This window comes from Cyrtonyx montezumae, unplaced genomic scaffold (assembly GCF_038088225.1).
Source record: "Cyrtonyx montezumae isolate F1298 unplaced genomic scaffold, pur_monq_1.0 scaffold_57, whole genome shotgun sequence".
Taxonomy (NCBI): Eukaryota; Metazoa; Chordata; class Aves; order Galliformes; family Odontophoridae; genus Cyrtonyx; species Cyrtonyx montezumae.
The window spans coordinates 618,179-639,190 of record NW_027072064.1 but is presented as its reverse complement, the minus strand read 5'-3'; the positions used below and the strand labels follow the sequence as shown (position 1 = coordinate 639,190).

Below are 21,012 nucleotides of genomic sequence, written 5' to 3'. Positions count from 1 at the left end.
CTATCATTACCTTTGTTTTATGAGCTGGTAAACTTTGAATAATGTGATGATGTGATCCCACCTACCTGGGAAAGTTCCCAAACAACAGCCACCACCCTTCAGTGGCAAGCACCGGGAGGCAGGTGGGGTGGGAAGTCAGAAGCATCCCTGGTTGTTGCTGACCTCCCTTCCCAGTGCAGCACGGGGCATTTCTGACTTGCAAGTTGGGGATACATCTGTGGCTACGATGTCTTTGTGTGTGAACCTTCACATCACGAGATATTAGGAACGCATGGGGGGTTACTGGTTCATGCCACGTCAGCATAAGCAGCAGCGCCTCTTCTTTTAAGTTGTTCATCCCATTCCTGTTCTCCAGGGCACGTTTATGGTTCAACCTACCCAATAGGAAAGGAATTAATTGCTCCGCATCTTACTTTGTGTGTCATGAAGTGTGAAGGCTTTTTTCACGACTATCTGAGTAACTTCTGCCACCACCACTTTCTGGTGTATGCCCCGGGCTGTCCGGGATAGGTATAAGAGAGCCGAGGCCTTCACAGTCCTCTATCCAGCTTCCTCCACTTGACTCCCCTCATCTCCTGGGTAAGTGCAACTCTCAGAGCCTTCTCAGAGGTCTCTCCCTGACTCTGTCTGCATGGCTCTCCCTGAGTCTTGCCTCACTGTGGGTGTCCTTTGCAGGAATCCTTGCTTGTGTGGAAGATGTCCTGTTCCAGCCTGTGTGCCCCTGTATGTGGAGTGGCCGCTCCGACCCCTCTGGCTGACAGCAGCAACGAGGCCTGTGTGCGCCAGTGCCCCGACTCCACCGTGTTGATCCAGCCCCCGGCCTCCGTGATCACCTTCCCCGGGCCCATCCTCAGCTCCTTCCCGCAGAGCTCTGTGGTTGGCTCTGCAGGAGTCCCTGCCATCGGAGCGGGCTTGGGTGGCTCCTTTGGACGTGGTGCTGGCTTTGGGGGCTATGGAGGCTCTTCTGGCTATGGAGGCCTTGGCAGCTGCGGATATGGTGGCCGGGGCCGTGGCCTCAGGTCCTTTGGGGGCAGCTGCGGGCCCTGCTAAGCACAGCACCACCTCCATCCACGGTTGAAGGAGAGCTCTGGAGAAGCCTCATAGTGTCCGCACCTGACACCATGAAGATGGACTCCCCTTCAGCATCACTACGATCCGGAGCTTGGCCACCTTGTGCCTGCATGGGAACAAGATCTTTTTTTCTCTGCACTGCTTGATCTTCGCTTTAGAACATGCTGCTCCGTGATCATACAGCCCTGTGCTGGATGCCTAATCATATTCCTTCGCCTTCTGTAAGGAGATGGGAAGAGCTTCTTACCAGGGGCAGCTCTTCCATCTTCCTCCTTCCCTAGACCTACAATAAAAGCTCACTTGCACCACAGCCTTGACCCTTGTGTTTTGATCTTCCTTCTCCTTCCCAACTTCGCCCCTATCTCGGAGCCTCTGACTCTGGGCTGCTAGCTGCAGACACAGCATTGTCTCTGGGATATGTGGCAGTTGGGACAGGGCATTACAGATGAGAAACAAAGTCCACAGTGGATCCTGCAGTGCACATCTCACTGAGCCTCACCTCATGACTTCTCAGAGTGGATGCTCATAGGCATATACAACTTGATTATGTTAACACACAATGGACGTCTCACAGACCCTCTTCCACACCCTCTCCACCACCAGGACTCTCCATGCCTTGTTTCATCTCCTTTTCTTGCCATGTCACTGTTTACAGATGGAGGTCGGAGGAAACTGAGAGAAAAGCAGTTCATGGACATGGCTGATGCCACATGCTGACAATGCCACCGTGCCCAGTACCTGGAGGGGACAATGGAGAGTATAAGAGAGGTACCACTCCATGTTCACAAGGTTCCCTTCACAGCCATGAATGGAACATGGCCATGTTGATCTGGAGGGCACAAAGATCTTAGTCAGAGTTTGGAGTCTCCCCTCTTCTGATACACCTTTCTCCCCCAAACATCTTGTGATCTTAGCACTGTGTGTTGCACTTGCACAGAGGTGATTCCTTCCAGAGAAATCAAGGTGGGCAGCGTAGCTGCAGGTTCTTCTCTGTTGAGACCTCAGGAGAAAATACACCACCCACGACTGAGAAGACAGACAGGGAGGGTTGAAAAGGCAGCACAATGTCAGGAACAGCCATAGGTTTCCTGTACCTGCTGAGTAGAAAAGTGTACTTCCTCCCTTGCCTTTGGGGACATCTCCATTTCTCCTCTCATGCCCCAGCTCTCCACTGTGAGAATGCTCAGTCAAGCCCCATATCCTGCCTCCTGTGGTGTCCCATGTGTTGTCTGAGGGGCTACTGGTGGGAAGTGGTGGCTTGAATCCCATCCTGCTGATGTGAGTGGGTTCTCTGGTGTCTTAGTTCAAGAAGGTTTTTGAGGGAGGAAGGGCAGCCAAGAGCCCAGGATTGCATTGTGTGCTTGGAGCTGTATGAGACATGGCTGTCCTTCTCCGGCATACCCAAGTACCCAAACTGATGTGGAATTTATTCTGAGCCAATGTTGAGGATAAACAGTGCCTGTGGTGATATATGAATCTCAGAGAAGAAGAGTTTTAGGAGTTAATCTGCAGAGGCTATAGATAATGTTTCTGAGGGACTCTCAGTCTCCTTCTTCTGTCCCACTGCCTTCTAGGAGGCTGTGACCAGGTCTTTGTCCTTTATGAGGCTGGACCAATGTCCATGGACCTCAAAGACCAAAGGCTGCCTACAGTGATGCTTGACAGAGCGTACTGAAGTTGCTGTTAGGCGGTGAGCAGTCCTTGGGCTGCAGAAAGCACAATACTGCTCCTGCCTTGGCAAGATCCTGTTGGAGCTGTAGGGTCTAGGGAAGGTGAGATGAAATGGAGCAGTGCCCGTACTGCTCCTGAGAAGGCCCAGCTGTGAGCTTTTGGAAATGCCCCTGAAGAGCCTGTTCAGATGCAGTGGGAACTGGGGACATAGGAGTGAAAGAAAACTCAAAGATGGAAACTGTTGTGCATGAGAGTTTTTATTGAAGGTCTGGGGAAGGATGGAGGTGGTAGAAGGGCAGGCCTTGTCCAGAGGCTGTCCCCATCTCGTTGCAGAGAGCAGACTGACAGGAGCAAGCAGTCAGTGCTGGGCTGCAACATCATGGGGAGGCCAGACCTGAGGTGAAGATCAAGTGGAGCAGAGAAAGAAAGAGCTGGGCCTCGTGCACACACGAGGCATCCAAGCTCTGGAGCCCAGCAATGCTGAAGGGGAGTCCATCTTCATGGCGTCAGGTGGGGATGTGCCACGGCTTCTCCAGAGCTCTCCTTCAACCGTGGATGGAGGTGGTGATGTGCTTAGCAGGGTCCGCAGCTGCCTCCAAAGGACCTGAGGCCACGGCCCCAGCCACCAAATCCGCAGCTGCCAAAGCCTCCATAGCTTCCGTAGCCTCCCAGGCCTCCATAGCCAAAGCCGGCACCGCGTCCGAAGGAGCCACCCAAGCCTGCTCCGATGGCAGGGACTCCTGCAGAGCCAACCACAGAGCTCTGCGGGAAGGAGCTGAGGATGGGCCCGGGGAAGGTGATCACGGAGGCCGGGGGCTGGATCAACACGGTGGAGTCGGGGCACTGGCGCACACAGGCCTCGTTGTAGCTGTCAGCCAGAGGGGTCGGAGCGGCCACTCCGCATGCAGGGGCACACAGGCTGGAGCAGGACATCTTCCACTCAAGCAAGGATTTCTGAAAAGGGTACCAATAGTGAGTCTAGGCTTTGGGAGAGCCATGCAGACAGAGTCAAGGAGGGATCCCTGAGAAGCTTCCTAGAGCTGTACTTACCCAGGAGATGAGGGGAGTCAAGTGGAGGAAGCTGGATGGAAGACTGTGAAGCCCTCAGCTCTTTTATACCTATTACAAATAGCCTGGGGCATAGTGGGAGGTCAGTGGTTGCAGAAGCTACAAATGATCATGAGAACAGTTGACACGCTTCGTGACACACAAGGAGTGCTGCAGACAAATTATATCCCTCATCATTGGAGATATTGGGGTTCAAATACGCCCTGGAGAACAACATAGTAATGAGAAGGATCAGAGATTAAAACCAATTACATGAAAGACCACGCGCTTCTGATGCTGACCTCATGTCACTTACAAACCCAGTGTGTACCTAATCTGATACTTTGTCTATGAGAAAGACGCACAGGTATCCTGCAGACATAGCACTTTGCAATCCCGCTCACAAACAGAATGTCTATCATTACCTTTGTTTTATGAGCTGGTAAACTTTGAATAATGTGATGATGTGATCCCACCTACCTGGGAAAGTTCCCAAACAACAGCCACCACCCTTCAGTGGCAAGCACCGGGAGGCAGGTGGGGTGGGACGTCAGAAGCATCCCGGATTGTTGCTGACCTCCCTTCCCAGTGCAGCACGGGGCATTTCTGACTTGCAAGTTGGGGATACATCTGTGGCTACGATGTCTTTGTGTGTGAAACTTCACATCACGAGATATTAGGAACGCGTGGGGGGTTACTAGTTCATAGCACGTCGCATAAGCAGCAGCACCTCATCTTTTAAGTTGCTCACCCCATTCCTATTCTCCAGGGCACGTTTATGGTTCAACCTACCCAATAGGAAAGGAATTAATTGCTCCGCATCTTACTTTGTGTGTCATGAAGTGTGAAGGCTTTTTTCACGACTATCTGAGTAACTTCTGCCACCACCACTTTCTGGTGTATGCCCCGGGCTGTCTGGGATAGGTATAAGAGAGCCGAGGGCTTCTCAGTCCTCTATCCAGCTTCCTCCACTTGACTCCCCTCATCTCCTGGGTAAGTACAGCTCTAGGAAGCTTCTCAGGGATCTCTCCTTGACTCTGTCTTCATGGCTCTCCTCAAGCCTTGCCTCACTGTGGGGGTCCTTTGCAGGAATCCTTGCTTGTGTGGAAGATGTCCTGTTCCAGCCTGTGTGCCCCTGCATGCGGAGTGGCCGCTCCGACCCCTCTGGCTGACAGCAGCAACGAGGCCTGTGTGCTCCAGTGCCCCGACTCCACCGTGCTGATCCAGCCCCCGGCCTCCGTGATCACCTTCCCCGGGCCCATCCTCAGCTCCTTCCCGCAGAGCTCTGTGGTTGGCTCTGCAGGAGTCCCTGCCATCGGAGCGGGCTTGGGTGGCTCCTTTGGACGTGGTGCTGGCTTTGGGGGCTATGGAGGCTCTTCTGGCTTTGGAGGCCTTGGCAGCTGCGGATATGGTGGATTGCGCCGAGGCCTCAGGTCCTTTGGGGGCAGCTGCGGGCCCTGCTAAGCACAGCACCACCTCCATCCACGGTTGAAGGAGAGCTCTGGAGACGCCTTATCGTGTCCCCACCTGACACCATGAAGATGGACTCCCCTTCAGCATCACAACTATCCGGAGCTTGGCCACCTTGTGCCTGCATGGGAACAAGATCTTTTTTTCTCTGCACTGCTTGATCTTCGCTTTAGAACATGCTGCTCCGTGATCATACAGCCCTGTGCTGGATGCCTAATCCTATTCCTCCGCCTTCTGTAAGGAGATGGGAACAGCCTCTTACCAGGGGCTGCTCTTCCATCTTCCTGTTTCCCTAGACCTACAATAAAAGCTCACTTGCACCACAGCCTTGACCCTTGTGTTTTGATCTTCCTTCTCCTTCCCTACTTCGCCCCTATCTCAGAGCCTCTGACTCTGGGCTGCTAGCTGCAGGCACAGCATTGTCTCTGGGATATGTGGCAGTTGGGACAGGGCATTACAGATGAGAAACAAAGTCCACAGTGGGTCCTGCAGTGCACATCTCACTGAGCCTTGTGACTTCTCAGAGTGGATGCTCATAGGCATATACAACTTGAGTATGTTAACACACAATGGACGTCTCACAGACCCTCTTCCACACCCTCTCCACCACCAGGACTCTCCATGCCTTGTTTCATCTCCTTTTCTTGCCATGTCACTGTTTACAGATGGAGGTCGGAGGAAACTGAGAGAAAAGCAGTTCATGGACATGGCTGATGCCACATGCTGACAATGCCACCGTGCCCAGTACCTGGAGGGGACAATGGAGAGTATAAGAGAGGTACCACTCCATGTTCACAAGGTTCCCTTCACAGCCATGAATGGAACATGGCCATGCTGATCTGGAGTGCACAAAGATCTTAGTCAGAGTTTGGAGTCTCCCCTCTTCTGACACCCCTTTCTCCCCCAAACATCTTGTGATCTTAGCACTGTGTGTTGCACTTGCACAGAGGTGATTTCTTCCAGAGAAATCAAGGTGGGCAGCGTAGCTGCAGGTTCTTCTCTGTTGAGACCTCAGGAGAAAATACACCATCCACGACTGAGAAGACAGAAAGGGAGGGGTGAAAAGGCAGCACAATGTCAGGAACAGCCATAGGTTTCCTGTACCTGCTGAGTAGAAAAGTGTACTTCCTCCCTTGCCTTTGGAGACATCTCCATTTCTCTGTTCCTTCTCCCCCTCTCCACTGTGAGAATGCACAGCCAAGCCTCTCATCCTGCCTCCTGTGGTTTCCCATGTGGTGGCTGATTGCCTTTTGGTGAGAGGTGGTGGCTTGGATCCCATCCTGCTGATGTGAGTGGGTTCTCTGGGGTCTTAGTTCAAGAAGGTTTGTGAGGGAGGAAGGGCAGCCAAGAGCCCAGGATTGCATTGTGTGCTTGAAGCTGTATGAGACATGGCTGTCCTTCTCAGGCATACCCAAGTACCCAAACTGATGTGGAATTTATTCTGAGCCAATGTTGAGGATAAACAGTGCCTGTGGTGATATATGAATCTCAGAGAAGAAGAGTTTTAGGAGTTAATCTGCAGAGGCTAGAGATAATGTTTCTGAGGGACTCTCAGTCTCCTTCTTCTGTCCCACTGCCTTCTAGGAGGCTGTGACCAGGTCTTTGTCCTTTATGAGGCTGGACCAATGTCCATGGACCTCAAAGACCAAAGGCTGCCTACAGTGACGCTTGATAGAGCGTACTGAAGTTGCTGTTAGGCCATGAGCAGTCCTTGGGCTGCAGAAAGCACAATACTGCACCCGCCTTGGCAAGATCCTGTTGGAGCTGTAGGGTCTAGGGAAGGTGAGATGAAATGGGGCAGTGCCCGTACTGCTCCTGAGAAGGTCCAGCTGTGAGCATTTGGAAATGCCCCTGAAGAGCCTGTTCAGATGCAGTGGGAACTGGGGACATAGGAGTGAAAGAAAACTCAAAGAGGGAAACTGTTGTGCATGAGAGTTTTTATTGAAGGTCTGGGGAAGGATGGAGGTGGTAGATGGGCAGCCCCTGGCCAGAGGCTGTCCCCATCTCGTTGCAGAGAGCAGACTGACAGGAGCAAGCAGTCAGTGCTGGGCTGCAACATGATGGGGAGGCCAGACCTGAGGTGAAGATCAAGTGGAGCAGTGAAAGAAAGAGCTGGGCCTCGTGCACACACGAGGCATCCAAGCTCTGGAGCCCAGCAATGCTGAAGGGGAGTCCATCTTCATGGCGTCTGGTGGGGATGTGCCACGGCTTCTCCAGAGCTCTCCTTCAACCGTGGATGGAGGTGGTGATGTGCTTAGCAGGGCCCGCAGCTGCCCCCAAAGGACCTGAGGCCACGGCCCCAGCCACCAAATCCGCAGCTGCCAAAGCCTCCATAGCTTCCGTAGCCTCCCAGGCCTCCATAGCCAAAGCCGGCACCGCGTCCGAAGGAGCCACCCAAGCCCGCTCCGATGGCAGGGACTCCTGCAGAGCCAACCACAGAGCTCTGCGGGAAGGAGCTGAGGATGGGTCCGGGGAAGGTGATCACGGAGGCCGGGGGCTGGATCAACACGGTGGAGTCGGGGCACTGGCGCACACAGGCCTCGTTGCTGCTGTCAGCCAGAGGGGTCGGAGCGGCCACTCCACATGCAGGGGCACACAGGCTGGAGCAGGACATCTTCCACACAAACAAGGATTTCTGAAAAGGGTACCAAAAGTGAGTCTAGGCTTTGGGAGAGCCATGCAGACAGAGTCAAGGAGAGATCCCTGAGAAGCTTCCTAGAGCTGTACTTACCCAGGAGATGAGGGGAGTCAAGTGGAGGAAGCTGGATGGAGGATTCTGAAGCCCTCAGCTCTTTTATACCTATCCTGTATAGCCTGGAGCATAGACAGGAGGGCGGTGGTGTCTGAAGTTCCCAATAATCATGAAATAAAGCTGACATGCTTCATGACACACAAGGAGTGAATTGATGCAACTGTATCTCTCCCCTTTGTGTACATTGAGACACAAACATTCTCTGATGGACAGGGAGATGAAAGAGAGAGATGGCAACATGCAATTATATGAAATACCAGTTGCTATTGGTCCTCATTTTGTGAAAAGAATCAATCCCAGTAATTTCCTTATCCCTCATGCAATTGGGTCTTCTCCTGTAAAAGCCAGCATGGTTACAATTTTTTTGCAGGGTCTTTGGAGAACTAGTAAACAAGAAATACCCCATGTCTTGAAGAAGCAATGTTTATGGATGTTCCACAACTATAGCTTCCCAGTCCTCACTGGTTTAGAATGATGGTGGAGAACTGGGAGAGGTCCCAGGTGGGTGGGACAGCTTCATCTTTTTGCCCCCAATTCCACCACCTCTGTTTACCAGCCCATAAATGGAGGTAATGACAGGCGCTCTGGCAGCGTGCTGCATTGTAAAATGCTTCATCTGCAGGATGCCTGTGACTCTTCCACACAGACAAAGTGTGGGATTAGGAATACTTTGGGGTTTATTGGTATTGTGAGGTCAGATTTAGCAGCGCATGGTCTTTCATGTGACGTTGCATCACTGTTTGACCCTCCTATCACATTCTTATTCTCCAGGGGCATGTTTGCTACTTAGTGCACCAATGATGTGGGTTATAATTGCCCTGCATCACTCCTTGTGTGTCATGAAGCGTGTTGGCTTTGTTTCATGATTATTTGGGGTTTCTGCCACCACCGCCCTCAGGTCAATGCCCTAGGCTGTCTGGGACAGATATAAAAGAGCTGAGGACTTCACAGTCCTCTATCCAGCTTCCTCCACTTGACTCCCTCATCTCAGCTTGGTAAGTCCATGCATTGTATGTCACTCCAGTTTCTTAGCAGTGCTTTTGTCAAGTGCTTCTTTTGCTGTGGACTTTAACACCCTTTCCTTAGTGCCTCATAAGTTTGAGTGTGATCATATTTTTTTCCAGAATTATGAAAAGAATGGGTCTTTTAAGTTTTAGGCATGATGTCCTGAGCTTACCAATGCAATTTAATCCTTTGCACTCTTGATGACTTTCTGTCTGCTTTCTGTGAGGGAGCTTTACTCCACCATCTGGCCCAGTAAGGACATGGTCTCATGCAGGATGAGGAGGTGATTTACACCAGCATTTTGAGTGAATATTCTACTTCAGCTCTGACTGAATGATATGAGGCAGAGCATTTCCTTGGGCACATGGTTCAAATGCAAGATAGGCATGAAGGATTTGTGTTCCTTTCCTGTTTTGACCTTGGCTCTGCCTACTCTCACAGCTTCATCTCCTGAACCGAAAGATGTCTTGCTCCAGCCTGTGTGCCCCTGCATGCGGAGTGGCCGCTCCGACCCCTCTGGCTGACAGCTACAACGAGGCCTGTGTGCGCCAGTGCCCCGACTCCACCGTGCTGATCCAGCCCCCGGCCTCCATGATCACCTTCCCCGGACCCATCCTCAGCTCCTTCCCGCAGAGCTCTGTGGTTGGCTCTGCAGGAGTCCCTGCCATCGGAGCAGGCTTGGGTGGCTCCTTTGGACGCGGAGCTGGCTTTGGGGGCTATGGAGGCCTGGGAGGATATGGAGGCTATGGAGGCTTTGGCAGCTGTGGATTTGGTGGCTTGGGCCGAGGCCTCAGGTCCTTTGGGGGTAGCTGTGGGCCCTGCTAAACCCCAAATGTCCACAGAGTCCTGCATCTGTTGAGTCTTCACAAATATCTCCTCTCGTCTTCTACTGCCAGATGCAGAACAAAGCTTTCCACCTCGCTTTTGGCTGTGCCACAGCAGCTACTTTAAATTACTGCTCCTTGCCTTTTGCACAGCACAGCCTTTCAGGTCTGCAGTTGAGGGCTCAGGCTTTCCAGCAGTGCCTCCTTTAGTTCCCCTCCATCTGCATACAGGGAAGCAGTGCTTATCCTCTGGTGAGGCTCTCCCCACTCTGACCAGCTCTGAGCCTCCTGAGCAGCACTAAGAAGGGAAATCCCTGGGGTGAAGCCCTGAGTTGAGACCTGCTGCTGCCTTGTGATGTGCACGACTGCAATTCATTGTTTCTGTGTTGTGCTGATTTCTGTGTAATTGTCTACTGCCTTCTCCATTTGCATTAAAGAATTTTTATTGCATCAACAATTTCTTTTTGCCTGAGTTTGATCTTTTGATATGAAATTTATTTATAACTGTGAAATACCCAACAGCTTATGGGTTTGGTTTAATTATTGTGATAACTCTGATTTTTCTCTCAGAGAACACTTGTGAAGTATAGGAAAATTACTACTGAATGATAAGTTTCGTTACTGTGCACAGATTTAATGGTAAAATATCAATTTATGTTTTGCACACTCTATAGAGGAAAGAATATTGGACTAATGCCACATATTGTTCCAATTCAGACCCTGGAAAAACTTACACACATTTTTACATTGAAAGTGAGATAATATAGATGAAATGAACATGCTTTTCCTTCCCCTAAATGGAAAGGAGGAAGGAAAATTTTTAGTGGGATCCAAAATAACGTTTCTTGAGCTTATTAAAGCAAATCTCTCTGCTCCTCACTCCAACCCATCAGCTGTGATGCTCTTGTGGTGCTCCACATGTGCACACCACAGCATCCCTACAGCTTTGCCTTCCCTTGCAGGAGTGCCCAGGCTTGCTCCAGCCTTAGCACCCAGGGGAGCTCTGTGTGGTGTGGGAGGGCCATGTCTGGGTCCAGGGTTTCTCCACCCTGAGGGCTGGAGAAGTGAAGGCATCTCTTGTTTTGGGCTTTGGGCTAAGTGCTGGAAAGCTGTCCTGCTCTGAGCTAGACACAGGAAATCTGATGCAGATCATTCCCTGAGAAGCTACAGCTGTTGGGGATCTGGGTTGGCCCTGGGGGCTGTCAAATATTCAGAAAGTATCTAGTGGAAAGATCACGTGGAAAAGTATTCCTGTGGTTTTGTGACATCGGTGCACAAAGAAGAAGCACAGAATATCTAGGATGATGGATAAATATTCTACAAATTCAACTGAGGGGTGAAAGGAGAAGGTAGTGATTATGTGGCAATGAACATCAAAAGACGTAGTTTGATACAGAAAATTTATTTGGAAGGAGACAGCTTTCCTACAGTTGTACAAAGTACAAGTTGGCCAGAATATAATGTTTATCTTTCTGGGGGTTCACTGGGGCTTTGGCTGATCACCAGCATCAAAGTAATGCAACCGATTTATTTACTTCTCTTTTGGTGCATTTCCTGTGTGCAATTTCTAGCATCCTAAGTCACCTCTCTAAAATCAGTGTTAACAACATTACTGAAACAAAGCACGACGTAAGCAGATGACTAAATGGGAAAGCCAGAGGATAACAAACCTAACCTAAGGGCAAAACAAGGAAATGCACACACAAGCCTGCCTTCCACAGGTGCACTTGCAGCTCTCATTCTCTTCAACTGGAGCACAGCCCTGGGGTGATGGACTGGAGCTGATCCCATTGGCTCCACCCTTAATTTTCTACTGGAGTTCCCTTGGCGACTTCTTCTGGGAGCACTGCCCTGAGCTCAGTATGCCCATCGCTTTCCGGAGCGATACGAGTTGCATGGATGTGTCCATTGGGAAGAATACGTGTAGGAGTACTTCGGGGCACAGCGTGGCTCGGGACGGGTGATGACTTGTGGGGTGAGTTTCTCAACTGGTGCCTCCGCTGGTAGGGCTGCTGCAGCGGGGGGCACGGGCTGGGGCACGTCGGAGGTCTCCGAGGCCCCCACCACGGTTTGCTGTGGGTAGGTGGTGAGGATGGGCCCCGGGAAGGTGACGACGACGGGTGGTGGGTAAATGATGACCCTGGAGTCACCGCAGGTCACCACGCAGGGCTCGTTGCTGCTGCTGGCCAGTGGCTGGGGACACTTGGCCTCGCAGGGGTTGGTGCAAGCCAGCTGGTTGGTAGCCATTGCCCGGCTGTGGAGTGGGTTTCCTGCAAGTTAATTGCGGAATTAGTCACGGGAAAGAAAAAGAAAGACGTCTTGATTGTCGTTACTTTTTTTTTTTTTTTTTTGCTTGTGTGCTCGGTCATTGACGCTTCTAAGTTTGGCTTTAAGAGCACTTAAGACAGATAACTTGGACAAAAGAAACCGTTTATCTCCTCTCCACATTTCTACAGCTTTTTAGTAATCCTTAATGTACTTATCTCTTTCTAATTTGCTCATTCAAGCTTTCCGTTCTCTTCATTCAGAAGCCCAAATTCTCCCCTTTCCCTGTGCCCCCCCGTCCCCCCCGAGCTAACTTTGCTCTGACACCTTCCAGCCTTTCTCAGTGCTTCTTGCAGACAAGCAGGAGCCTGTTCCTGCAACGTCTCCTCTCCTCCCACCTGCAGCCTCCAGGGCTGCACCCACTCTGTTGTGTGGATGGGGTGCAAAGAGGGGGGGATCCTGTTTTTTTTCACGCATCTGGGAGTCGAATAATCTGTTAAGGAAGCTACTTTATTTCTTCTATTATTTTCCATGTAAACTCCTGTTATTAACAGTCATTGTTCCATTAGGACCCGGAAAAATTAAAGGCATAGAATAAATAAATAGGGGCTTTCAAATACAGATTTAATAAATAAAATGCATTGCTTACAGTGATCGCATTGTAGGTGAGTGGTTGGTCAATTGTTTTATCAATGCAATACGGGATCATAAAATATGTAGCTAGATACGCTTTCGAATGGATAAATGATTATATTGCGGAGCATGGAGGGTCTGAAGCTGCTTTCCCTGGCTGCAGGAGCTCGGTGCTGCCTTGTACCAGGGGCTGGCAGAGGGGAAGGAGCAGGCCAGTGTGCTCTCTGATCTATTTGCTTCTTTGAACCGCAGTTAGGGGAACGGAAAACTATCTCCAAACACCTTGGGTGGGGCGGGAGGGAAGCACGCATAGCATGTTTTTTTTTCCTCAAATACCCTTAGGTTAGAGATCAGCTTTGACCTGAAAATATTGTGTAATTCATCCTCCGTAAAAACACAAAAATCCCGGCAAAACCACGTGTTAAATTAAGCTTTCACTTCTAACAATTTAAAGTTATAGGAAGAAAGAGTATGTAATCATCGCCCGGTGTAGCTTGTTAGGACTCCCAATAAATTAGCTAATGACAAATAAAAGCAGCGCTGCATCTCTATAGCTGAGCAAAGCAACTTCAAGCAATGAAGTTCTACTTCAACGGTCACCTATAGAATTCCACCCCTCCTCCACATCCCCCCCCCAACAACTGCCAAATCCCCTATGCATGGCAAACAAGCGAAAACAGAACTAAAAAGACAATCTCTGCTCTTCTGAGAAATTTTCTAAGTGAAGAGACTAAAATTCCTGCATCTCCATTCAAATTAGCAGCCCCGAGTCTGGAGAAACTCTTTATTTTGCAGCCTTTATCCTGCAGAGAGAAAAGGATCTACAGAAAGATGTTTTCTAATCCCACTGATAACGCGTTCATGCAGGATTTAGTCCCAAATTTAACAAGATTTACACTAAAATAGCATCAGACTCACAGTTGTCAAATCAGACTTACTCAGTGTATCGCAGAGAACAAACCAAGAGAAGTAGCGAGAAAAGCCGTGTGTGAAAAGCGCCTTTATATCCTTCCTCAGATTGCCTGGAGGATCTGAGCCACCCTTTGTGTAAAGCGCCTTAATTACTTATGAAGCAAACTTCGTTGCATGTATTACTCCTGTAATTGTTTCGCTCACTGTTTATGGTTATCTGAAGCTGAGTTAGGTAATGACTCAAAATGCAGACTGTAAGCTGCCAGTTCCTTTAATCTTGAAATTTCCTGGTTTTGCTCTGCTGATTTCATTAGGAATTAAAAATACACGGCGGCTGTATTGTGACTTATCTTTGCTAAAAACATGACTGCACGGAGTTTTGAGATGTCGGTATCGTTGTGAGTCAACACATGGGAGATCTCTTTTCTTACATAGGCTGACATGGACTCTTCCACGCCTAGGTAAATCTCAAGAAGCACAGGGCTTCTTATCTGATGTAATGGTAATGAAGTCAACGGAAGTGCTCTTAACTCAGAGGAAGTATCTGGTGCAAAAACTTTAGAGGAAAACTACCTTTTTAATAAAGATGGAGTCATCTCCAATTCTGAAGCCTAAAAGGAGGAGCTGATTTATGCTTTATGGGTTTTTTTTATTCTCTATGAGGTCAGAGAAGTCTAAACCCACTAGGATATCATTACTATTAACATAAAATGATTTCCAAGTATGATATACTATCATACTTGTGAAGTACTTTGAAATCTTGTTTCCCAGTGTCTCCAGAATATTCCTGATGAGCTCTGCAGCCTGGGGGATGTACAGGGGTGCCTCACTAAATACGGGTAATTCATGACATAAACATCATGACAGTGGATTTAATTTATCTTGATGTCTTTATGCATGAAGCCTCCCTCCAGAGGGAAGACGGAGTGTGGTGAACTGATTTATTGAAAAATGGGTGTCCCCTGTGTATGTCACTAAAGTCCTCCTGCAGGTCTCTGCCACCAGGAGGAGCCTCTGTGTGTTCAGGAGCCTCCCATCATGCTCTGCTCTCCTGGGGGGCAGAGTTAAGGGGATTGGGACTGCCTGGGACCGTTATTAGGGCAGTGGGTCTGTGCCATGACAGAGGGGACCTCAGGTTTTTATGGTTTGCTCCTACTGAAGTGGCATGAATGTTGTGAGTATTGATGGAACTTGCAATTCAACTGCAAATATAATCTTGTTCTTGTCTATTCTTTTTTCCCCTCAAGATCTAGTGGTTCTAACTTTAACGTAACTTCTATCTAGAAGGCTGCTGCCTGCAGGAATTGCCATTTCAAAGCATGGCTTTTAGAGCACATGCAGAAAGGATGAAATTCACACCTGTGAAAGGATTCTAGCTTAGGACAGTGGATTCTTGTTTCATCTCCACAGCACTTAGCAAATACCTGACTTAGGTATGAACTGAATCCTGGTTGTCATGTTAAGATGCAGTTCCTTAGCTATGAGAGAATGAACTCTTCAGAATTCCCTCTTAATTTAGCAGTGCTATACAGCTTTTTTTTCTTCTCCCTCACTCTGATTTCTATGTTGTACTCTAGAGTGACTAATAAAGGCAACAGAGAACAAAGAGCAAAGCAGACTGCATATACCACAATATACAATGTTAATATTTTGAGCATCTATTAACTTTAAATCATTTTAGAAAATTATACCCTTGTGCGAGGCAGGGGCAGCATTAATAATGGCTCTTGTCTAGCTAAAATATGATCTGTATGGTCAAACCAGTTCTGTTCAACTTCCTAGCGCAGAAGTCTTGTTTGTAAAACTGAGTCAGGAATTCTTACTAATTAAGGAATAATCAAAGGGAAATACTTAGGAATGAATGCTCTGCTGATGTAGATCTGCAGCGTTCACTCTCTGGACTTCAAAGAACCTCTACATGCTTACCTCATCTGCAAATATATTATATCAGCACAAATTCTGCCCATTAGGCAATTATGAATTGAAATTTAAGTCTAGATTGTGAAGAAAAGTTAATCACTTATGTATTTAATATATAGATTCACAGTTTCTTACACTACTAGAAACTCTGGCTTCCTGTTTTTACACAAACTGCAAGTGAAAGTTAAATAATTCAAAATCTGAGGCAGCACATTGCAGTCTAATTAGGACAATGCCAGAAGTGACCTTGATCATCTCCTTTAAGATGATATTCTTGCCCAACGCAAGGCGTCACCTACAGCTATTGTCATTATGCAGCAATTTACATAGGCCACATATTAATGTTTGCGAAACATTTGCAGTCCTCAGCATTCCCATGGCATTTAATTACACGGGGCGTTTCCAGAAACACCTCATAAATTCTAATGTATGGCAAGAAGGCGTGCAATTGAACAAAGCAGCACAGCTACTGGAAAAAAATAAAATAAAACCATCAAGCAGGGTGTCAGCCAGGGTTATGGAAGGTTTTCTTGAAGCACATATTCCAGTTCAACAGAGTAGGTCCTTTACTGATGGTCTTACAATAACATTAGTGGATCAAAAAGGGGAACGTTGTGTTGCATGATGACCCCACAGCACATACACTTGCTGGCTCTTTCCAGGCTTGTCTGGACCAATGCTGTGGGGCTGGGACTCCCTGGCTGTTCCACGTCTTTACCAGTTCACTTCTAGGGTTCAATGGGATGTTAAGCAAACAGTAGGAGAAGCACTGGCTTGCACAAACTGAAAGTTTGTGTGAGAAACTTAGAGGAAGAAAGTGCTGAAGGAGCATGGGAGGAAAGAGAATGAAGGGAGCAGAAAAGATGAATGGCAACCACCTCACTGTGTGATGATCAGAGCAGTACTGAAATGTGTTGTAACACAAGGAAGTCTAAATGGTGGCTTGTTGGGTGCACGAAAGCAGAAAAAAAGTCATTTAAATGATGTAAAATGTGTTTGGAGTGTACCTAAAGTGGTATGTTGTCCTTGGTCTTACCATGGGTTTTATGTTTTTTTTTCCCTGCTTCCTATATGTGTTTTATTTATTTATTTATTTTGTGTGTGTAGATGGAAACCAGAACCATACAGCCAAGTTTAAAATCCAGTGTTAAGCCTGGAATATTTCACCTCCACAGCTCCCTCTAGTTGCCTGATGTGACATTTCACAACCTGCCTCAGTTTCCTTCTGTCTTCAGTTTCTCTTTAGCTTTCACACCTAAGCAATAGCACAGATAATATCCAGCACAGATAATATCCAGCTGCTTTTCTTCTGCCACACGTCATATGCACAACCTTATTGTTAGGTGGCTGGTTATCTATTTTCAACACAAATATAAATACAGGTGCTGAAGTTGCAGGTAGATTTCCTAGAGTTGGATGAAGAGTGAAGGTGAAGCTTGCATTGCACTGACTACGAAATAGCAATGTCAGGGACAGTCCCTGGATGGGGTCATATCTGAGATCATCAGTCTGGCTTGCCAAAAAGTGGGGAAGGAGCTACTCTGCTTATTTGTCACTGCAGATGAGCAGGTACCCAATGTAGAAGATTGAACCCTCCTTCTTGGTGCAAGTTTGGGAGAAGCTGGAGTCAGGCCCTTATGGAGGTGCACTACAGGAGAATAAGGAGCAATAAATTGAAATGGAAGATGTTCACATTTATTTTTTCCTCTCCTATGTCAATTTTTTGTGAAGAAGAAGAATTTTTTCTGTGAAGAAGTTGACTGAGAAACCTAAGAAAATCCTCAATCAGTTGAGGATTAGATTAGATCCTTGGCTCCAACATCCCTCAGCCCTTTTGAATCATGTTATCCCAAATATCTTGAGCAGATCTGAAATATTTATTTAAAGCAGTTATTTCTCAGTGAAAGTGAAATGAACAGAGATCATAGGGAATTGATTTTGGCATATAAAAAGAATGTGGATTTTTTTAGTCCTATTGTATCACAGCTCACTGAAATGCTGATTATTTGTGGTACTTTCAGAAGATATAGATATGTAGAGCCTTCATGAAGTTCTTTGAAAGTATTTGCTCTCAGCATTCAGCGGGATATATTTAACAAGTGAATGTTTCCCCCAGGGGGATCCCACACGTTCACCTCAGAATTTAAGGACAGTTTATGGCATGGAAACCTGAAGTCATTTAATCGGGATCAAACCACAGGAACGTAAACAAATTATACAGGAGAATGGAGAAGGTACTTTCAGCAATCTGTGGGCGTAGCAGCTTAATCCAGTGCAAGTCATCTGATGTCCTCTCTGACTGATCTTAGAGTAGAGATGGTTACAGGGTAAGAAATGCTGCCCAGCACGTGGACCTCTGGTCCCAGTGTCCCCCACACTCCTCTAGGAGAGGGAAGAGGGGACTTGTCTGTTAATGGAAGTCAAAGTATTCAGAGCTCTGGGGTTGGAAACGACTGCATTAGCAGTATCATAAATGAAGTTTTTGTGCATGTTTTAATGTGATGTTAGTGTTGATATTTGAGTGTTGTCTGATGAGATGTGGTTCAGTCTGCTTTGTTGCTATGCATGGAAAAAAAATCTCGAACACATTTTAGGTGTTTTGTTTAAAAAAAAATTAATTTGAAGCTTTGTCTTCTAAAATAGATGTAAGAAGGTGTTATTGCTTAAAGGTTCCTTTAGAGGGCAGCCTAGAAACTAGGGATAAGGCATGTATAAGTTGATAAATAGAGGAAAAGCAGAATGCAAAGCAAATGGAGCAAGCTATTCTCCTCTTGTGCATAGAAGATGGGACAGAAGCAGAAGAAGTTGAAGAGAATCAGGAATGTGGAGTTTGCCACATGGGAAGGTTTGATATAATGAATAAAATCATTTTGCACATTCAAGGTTTAATATTGGGATTGTCTGATCCAGATAAATAGTAAAGACAGTTGTAAAGATCTGGTTCTGGGACATTTAAGTTGAGTTAAATGATTGATTTTTATAGTAGGTGCTTTGCCTATGTAAATCAACACAAAAGAACTGAGGAAGTATTTTGAAACTCTTTCCCTGAGGGCATTTGGTGGTTTACCAGAGAATGGTTTTGCCTCTGGGACCCTTTGAGAGGAGATGGGTTTGTTGGACTGGGCTGCTACAGGGCAGTGATACTCCAAACACACAAAAATGTTGTTTTCATGCCCAATTTATACTGAGCATAATGCATTTTGGGCTGCTGAAGGGGAGAGAGAGCAAGGGATGCCACTGTCTGGATGCCACTGTCCTGGGATTTGCCCCATGCTCTTGAAAAAGCTGCAGGTAGTATGTGAGAAGAGAGTTGGTTAAAATGAAATGTGAGATAATCATTTTGCAGTTTTTCACCTGCAAAGTGCTGCTTGCAGTCCTTGCATTAGTTTCTAAAGTGCGGATGTTACTCAACATCTGGATGTCAAAATGTGAAGGCATATGCTGAGTTTCACAACACTGCTTGTGTACAAACATAATTAATGTTTGTGAAATACTGGAAACTTCAGGGATATGTGCTATTACTGAAAGGATCCATCAGCAGTTGCTCTAATTGATGGAAGTTAAAGCTGCAGGTTTAATTAGCAGACTCCAAGAACTTGAGTAGATTAGTATGGGGAAGGCTGTTGGAAATTACACTGGGGGAAGAGATGTCCACTTTAAAATCTTGTGAGGCAGCAGCATTTGTCTCTGACTTCAGGGTGTGCATTTTGATGTCATTTTTCATGGGTTTTTGCCCACAGGCCTAGCCTCAAGTCATCCCCTTATATCTGTCCTGTTTCTTTAATATTTTGGAAGCATAGGTAGGAAGAAGGTGTTAATCCTTTCAACTCACAGAGCGTAGTCAATTAAAAGCAGGATCACTCCCCTGCCCAGCCTCTTCAGCTCCCTAATGCTTAGTCTATTAGCTCATTAGTTCTAGCTGTTATTGAGTGTTGGCCAACTGTTGTTTGCTTTGCACCATTAGGTTGCACGTATCCAGGTTGAAGGCTCCTTTTGCGCAAGCTGTCCCAGCAAAGTGACCTGGAGAGAGTGTTGCAGTGCTGCTGCCACCTCCAAGTGCTCAGCTGAGGACTTTATCTTATTTTTTAGGGAATAGGCTCGACAGCTGCCTGGGGAACTCATTGTAGTGCTCCAGTTAAGAATTGGATAATGTGCATCTGCTGTTCATGTGTCTGTGCTCTTGACCGCCTGGTAGGGAATGTAGGGGATGGTGCAGGGCTGGGTGGGTTTCTGCAATCTGCTTTGGTGCTGCCCAGTGCACAGCACCTTCTAGAGATGGCAGCACTGTTCTTCCATCCAACAGTGCATTTGGGATGGATGCTTTAAAAAATGCAAAGGTTGCTAAGTATTGGGTGGTGATCGAGTCGGTGGGAGCTGCCAGTGGTGGCACTCAGGAGTATTCAAAAATAGAGTGTAGGAAGGGAGGGGGGGAAAGGAAAACCAAAAAGTGCATGCTGCATCATAATGTTTAATGCAAACGAGAAGCTGAGTATACATGTGCAAAATGAGATGGATAGGATATAAGCAGAAGAGTTCCAGGACTTCATGAGGGTCTACAATGAATCTCCAGTTACAAGGTGCTGCATGGGTTGTTGTTATTTTTTAATCATGAATATTTTACAATGAAATCTGCTATTATAGATACTTGAGGTGGTTGGGTTTCATTTTGCTTTGCCCTGGTTTGCATCAAATGAGATATAAGCTCATATAAGTAGAGGAATAAGCTGTTAAACCATTACATTATGCATTATGGTTCTAAGCAGAAGTAAAGCGTAAGGAAAACTTAGAAATGGCAAGAGCTGATTATTATTATTATTGATGGTAAATCCTGGTTCAGCAAAGTATACAAGTGAATATCAATTTTGATTAAAAATTTAATTTTGGATCCCAAGATTTTCAGTTGTATAATTTTAGGAAGTTATTTTACACTTTTTTTTTTCCCAAGAGAGATTGATCATAAATGTCAGTGTTGGCATGAATTTATTCAGAAATTTATTTTTGAAAATCTTGTTTTTTGGAGAACTCTTTTTCATCTAAATTTTGAATAAGATCAATAACAAATTCTCAATTTCTTGTGGTTTGGAAATCCTAGTCCTCATGCAGGTTTAGTGCCAGGAAGCCATTCCCTTACTGACTCCACTGGGAACTGTGGGAGCTCAGCACTTCTACAATCCATCATCCATAAACTTAGTCGTGATCTGTCTTTTCAGTTCTGGTTTTTACTTAATCCAGCACGGATATCCATGGATTTAGGCTGGCCTACAAGTTGTAAACCAAAATGGTTTGGAGAAGTGAGGAGACAAAGCATTACCGCTTCCTGAATCAAAAAATGATAATCCTGAATTACATGCTGTCCCAGAACCACACATGCCCCTGAACCCAAGAGATCCCCTGGAACCAAGCAAGTTTCTGATATCAAAGAGTGCAGTAGTTCCCACTATG

The 21,012-nt window shown here is 47.0% G+C and overlaps 7 protein-coding genes across 7 annotated transcripts in view; 4 read left to right on the top strand and 3 right to left on the bottom strand.

The window, feature by feature from the left end:
* Window positions 1-21,012, top strand: part of LOC136056703 (scale keratin-like) — a 211,789-nt gene that overhangs the window by 96,266 nt on the left and 94,511 nt on the right. The gene's annotated exons all lie outside the window — the stretch shown is intronic.
* LOC136056645 (claw keratin-like) lies at window positions 697-1,050 on the top strand. Its single transcript, XM_065748936.1, has one exon. It carries the CDS (start codon window positions 697-699, stop codon window positions 1,048-1,050), a length of 354 nt encoding a protein of 117 aa, XP_065605008.1.
* LOC136056644 (claw keratin-like) lies at window positions 3,316-3,675 on the bottom strand. The gene has a single exon (XM_065748935.1). The coding sequence runs from the start codon at window positions 3,673-3,675 to the stop codon at window positions 3,316-3,318; it is 360 nt and encodes a 119-aa protein (XP_065605007.1).
* LOC136056643 (claw keratin-like) lies at window positions 4,900-5,253 on the top strand. The gene has a single exon (XM_065748934.1). It carries the CDS (start codon window positions 4,900-4,902, stop codon window positions 5,251-5,253), a length of 354 nt encoding a protein of 117 aa, XP_065605006.1.
* Window positions 7,514-7,873, bottom strand: LOC136056642 (claw keratin-like). The gene has a single exon (XM_065748933.1). It carries the CDS (start codon window positions 7,871-7,873, stop codon window positions 7,514-7,516), a length of 360 nt encoding a protein of 119 aa, XP_065605005.1.
* Window positions 9,479-9,841, top strand: LOC136056641 (claw keratin-like). The gene has a single exon (XM_065748931.1). It carries the CDS (start codon window positions 9,479-9,481, stop codon window positions 9,839-9,841), a length of 363 nt encoding a protein of 120 aa, XP_065605003.1.
* Window positions 11,227-13,745, bottom strand: LOC136056616 (feather keratin 4-like). The gene is made up of 2 exons (XM_065748906.1): window positions 13,677-13,745; window positions 11,227-12,110 (listed from the first exon to the last, which is right to left on the bottom strand). Exon 2 carries the CDS (start codon window positions 12,085-12,087, stop codon window positions 11,698-11,700), a length of 390 nt encoding a protein of 129 aa, XP_065604978.1. The 5' UTR covers window positions 12,088-12,110; window positions 13,677-13,745; the 3' UTR covers window positions 11,227-11,697.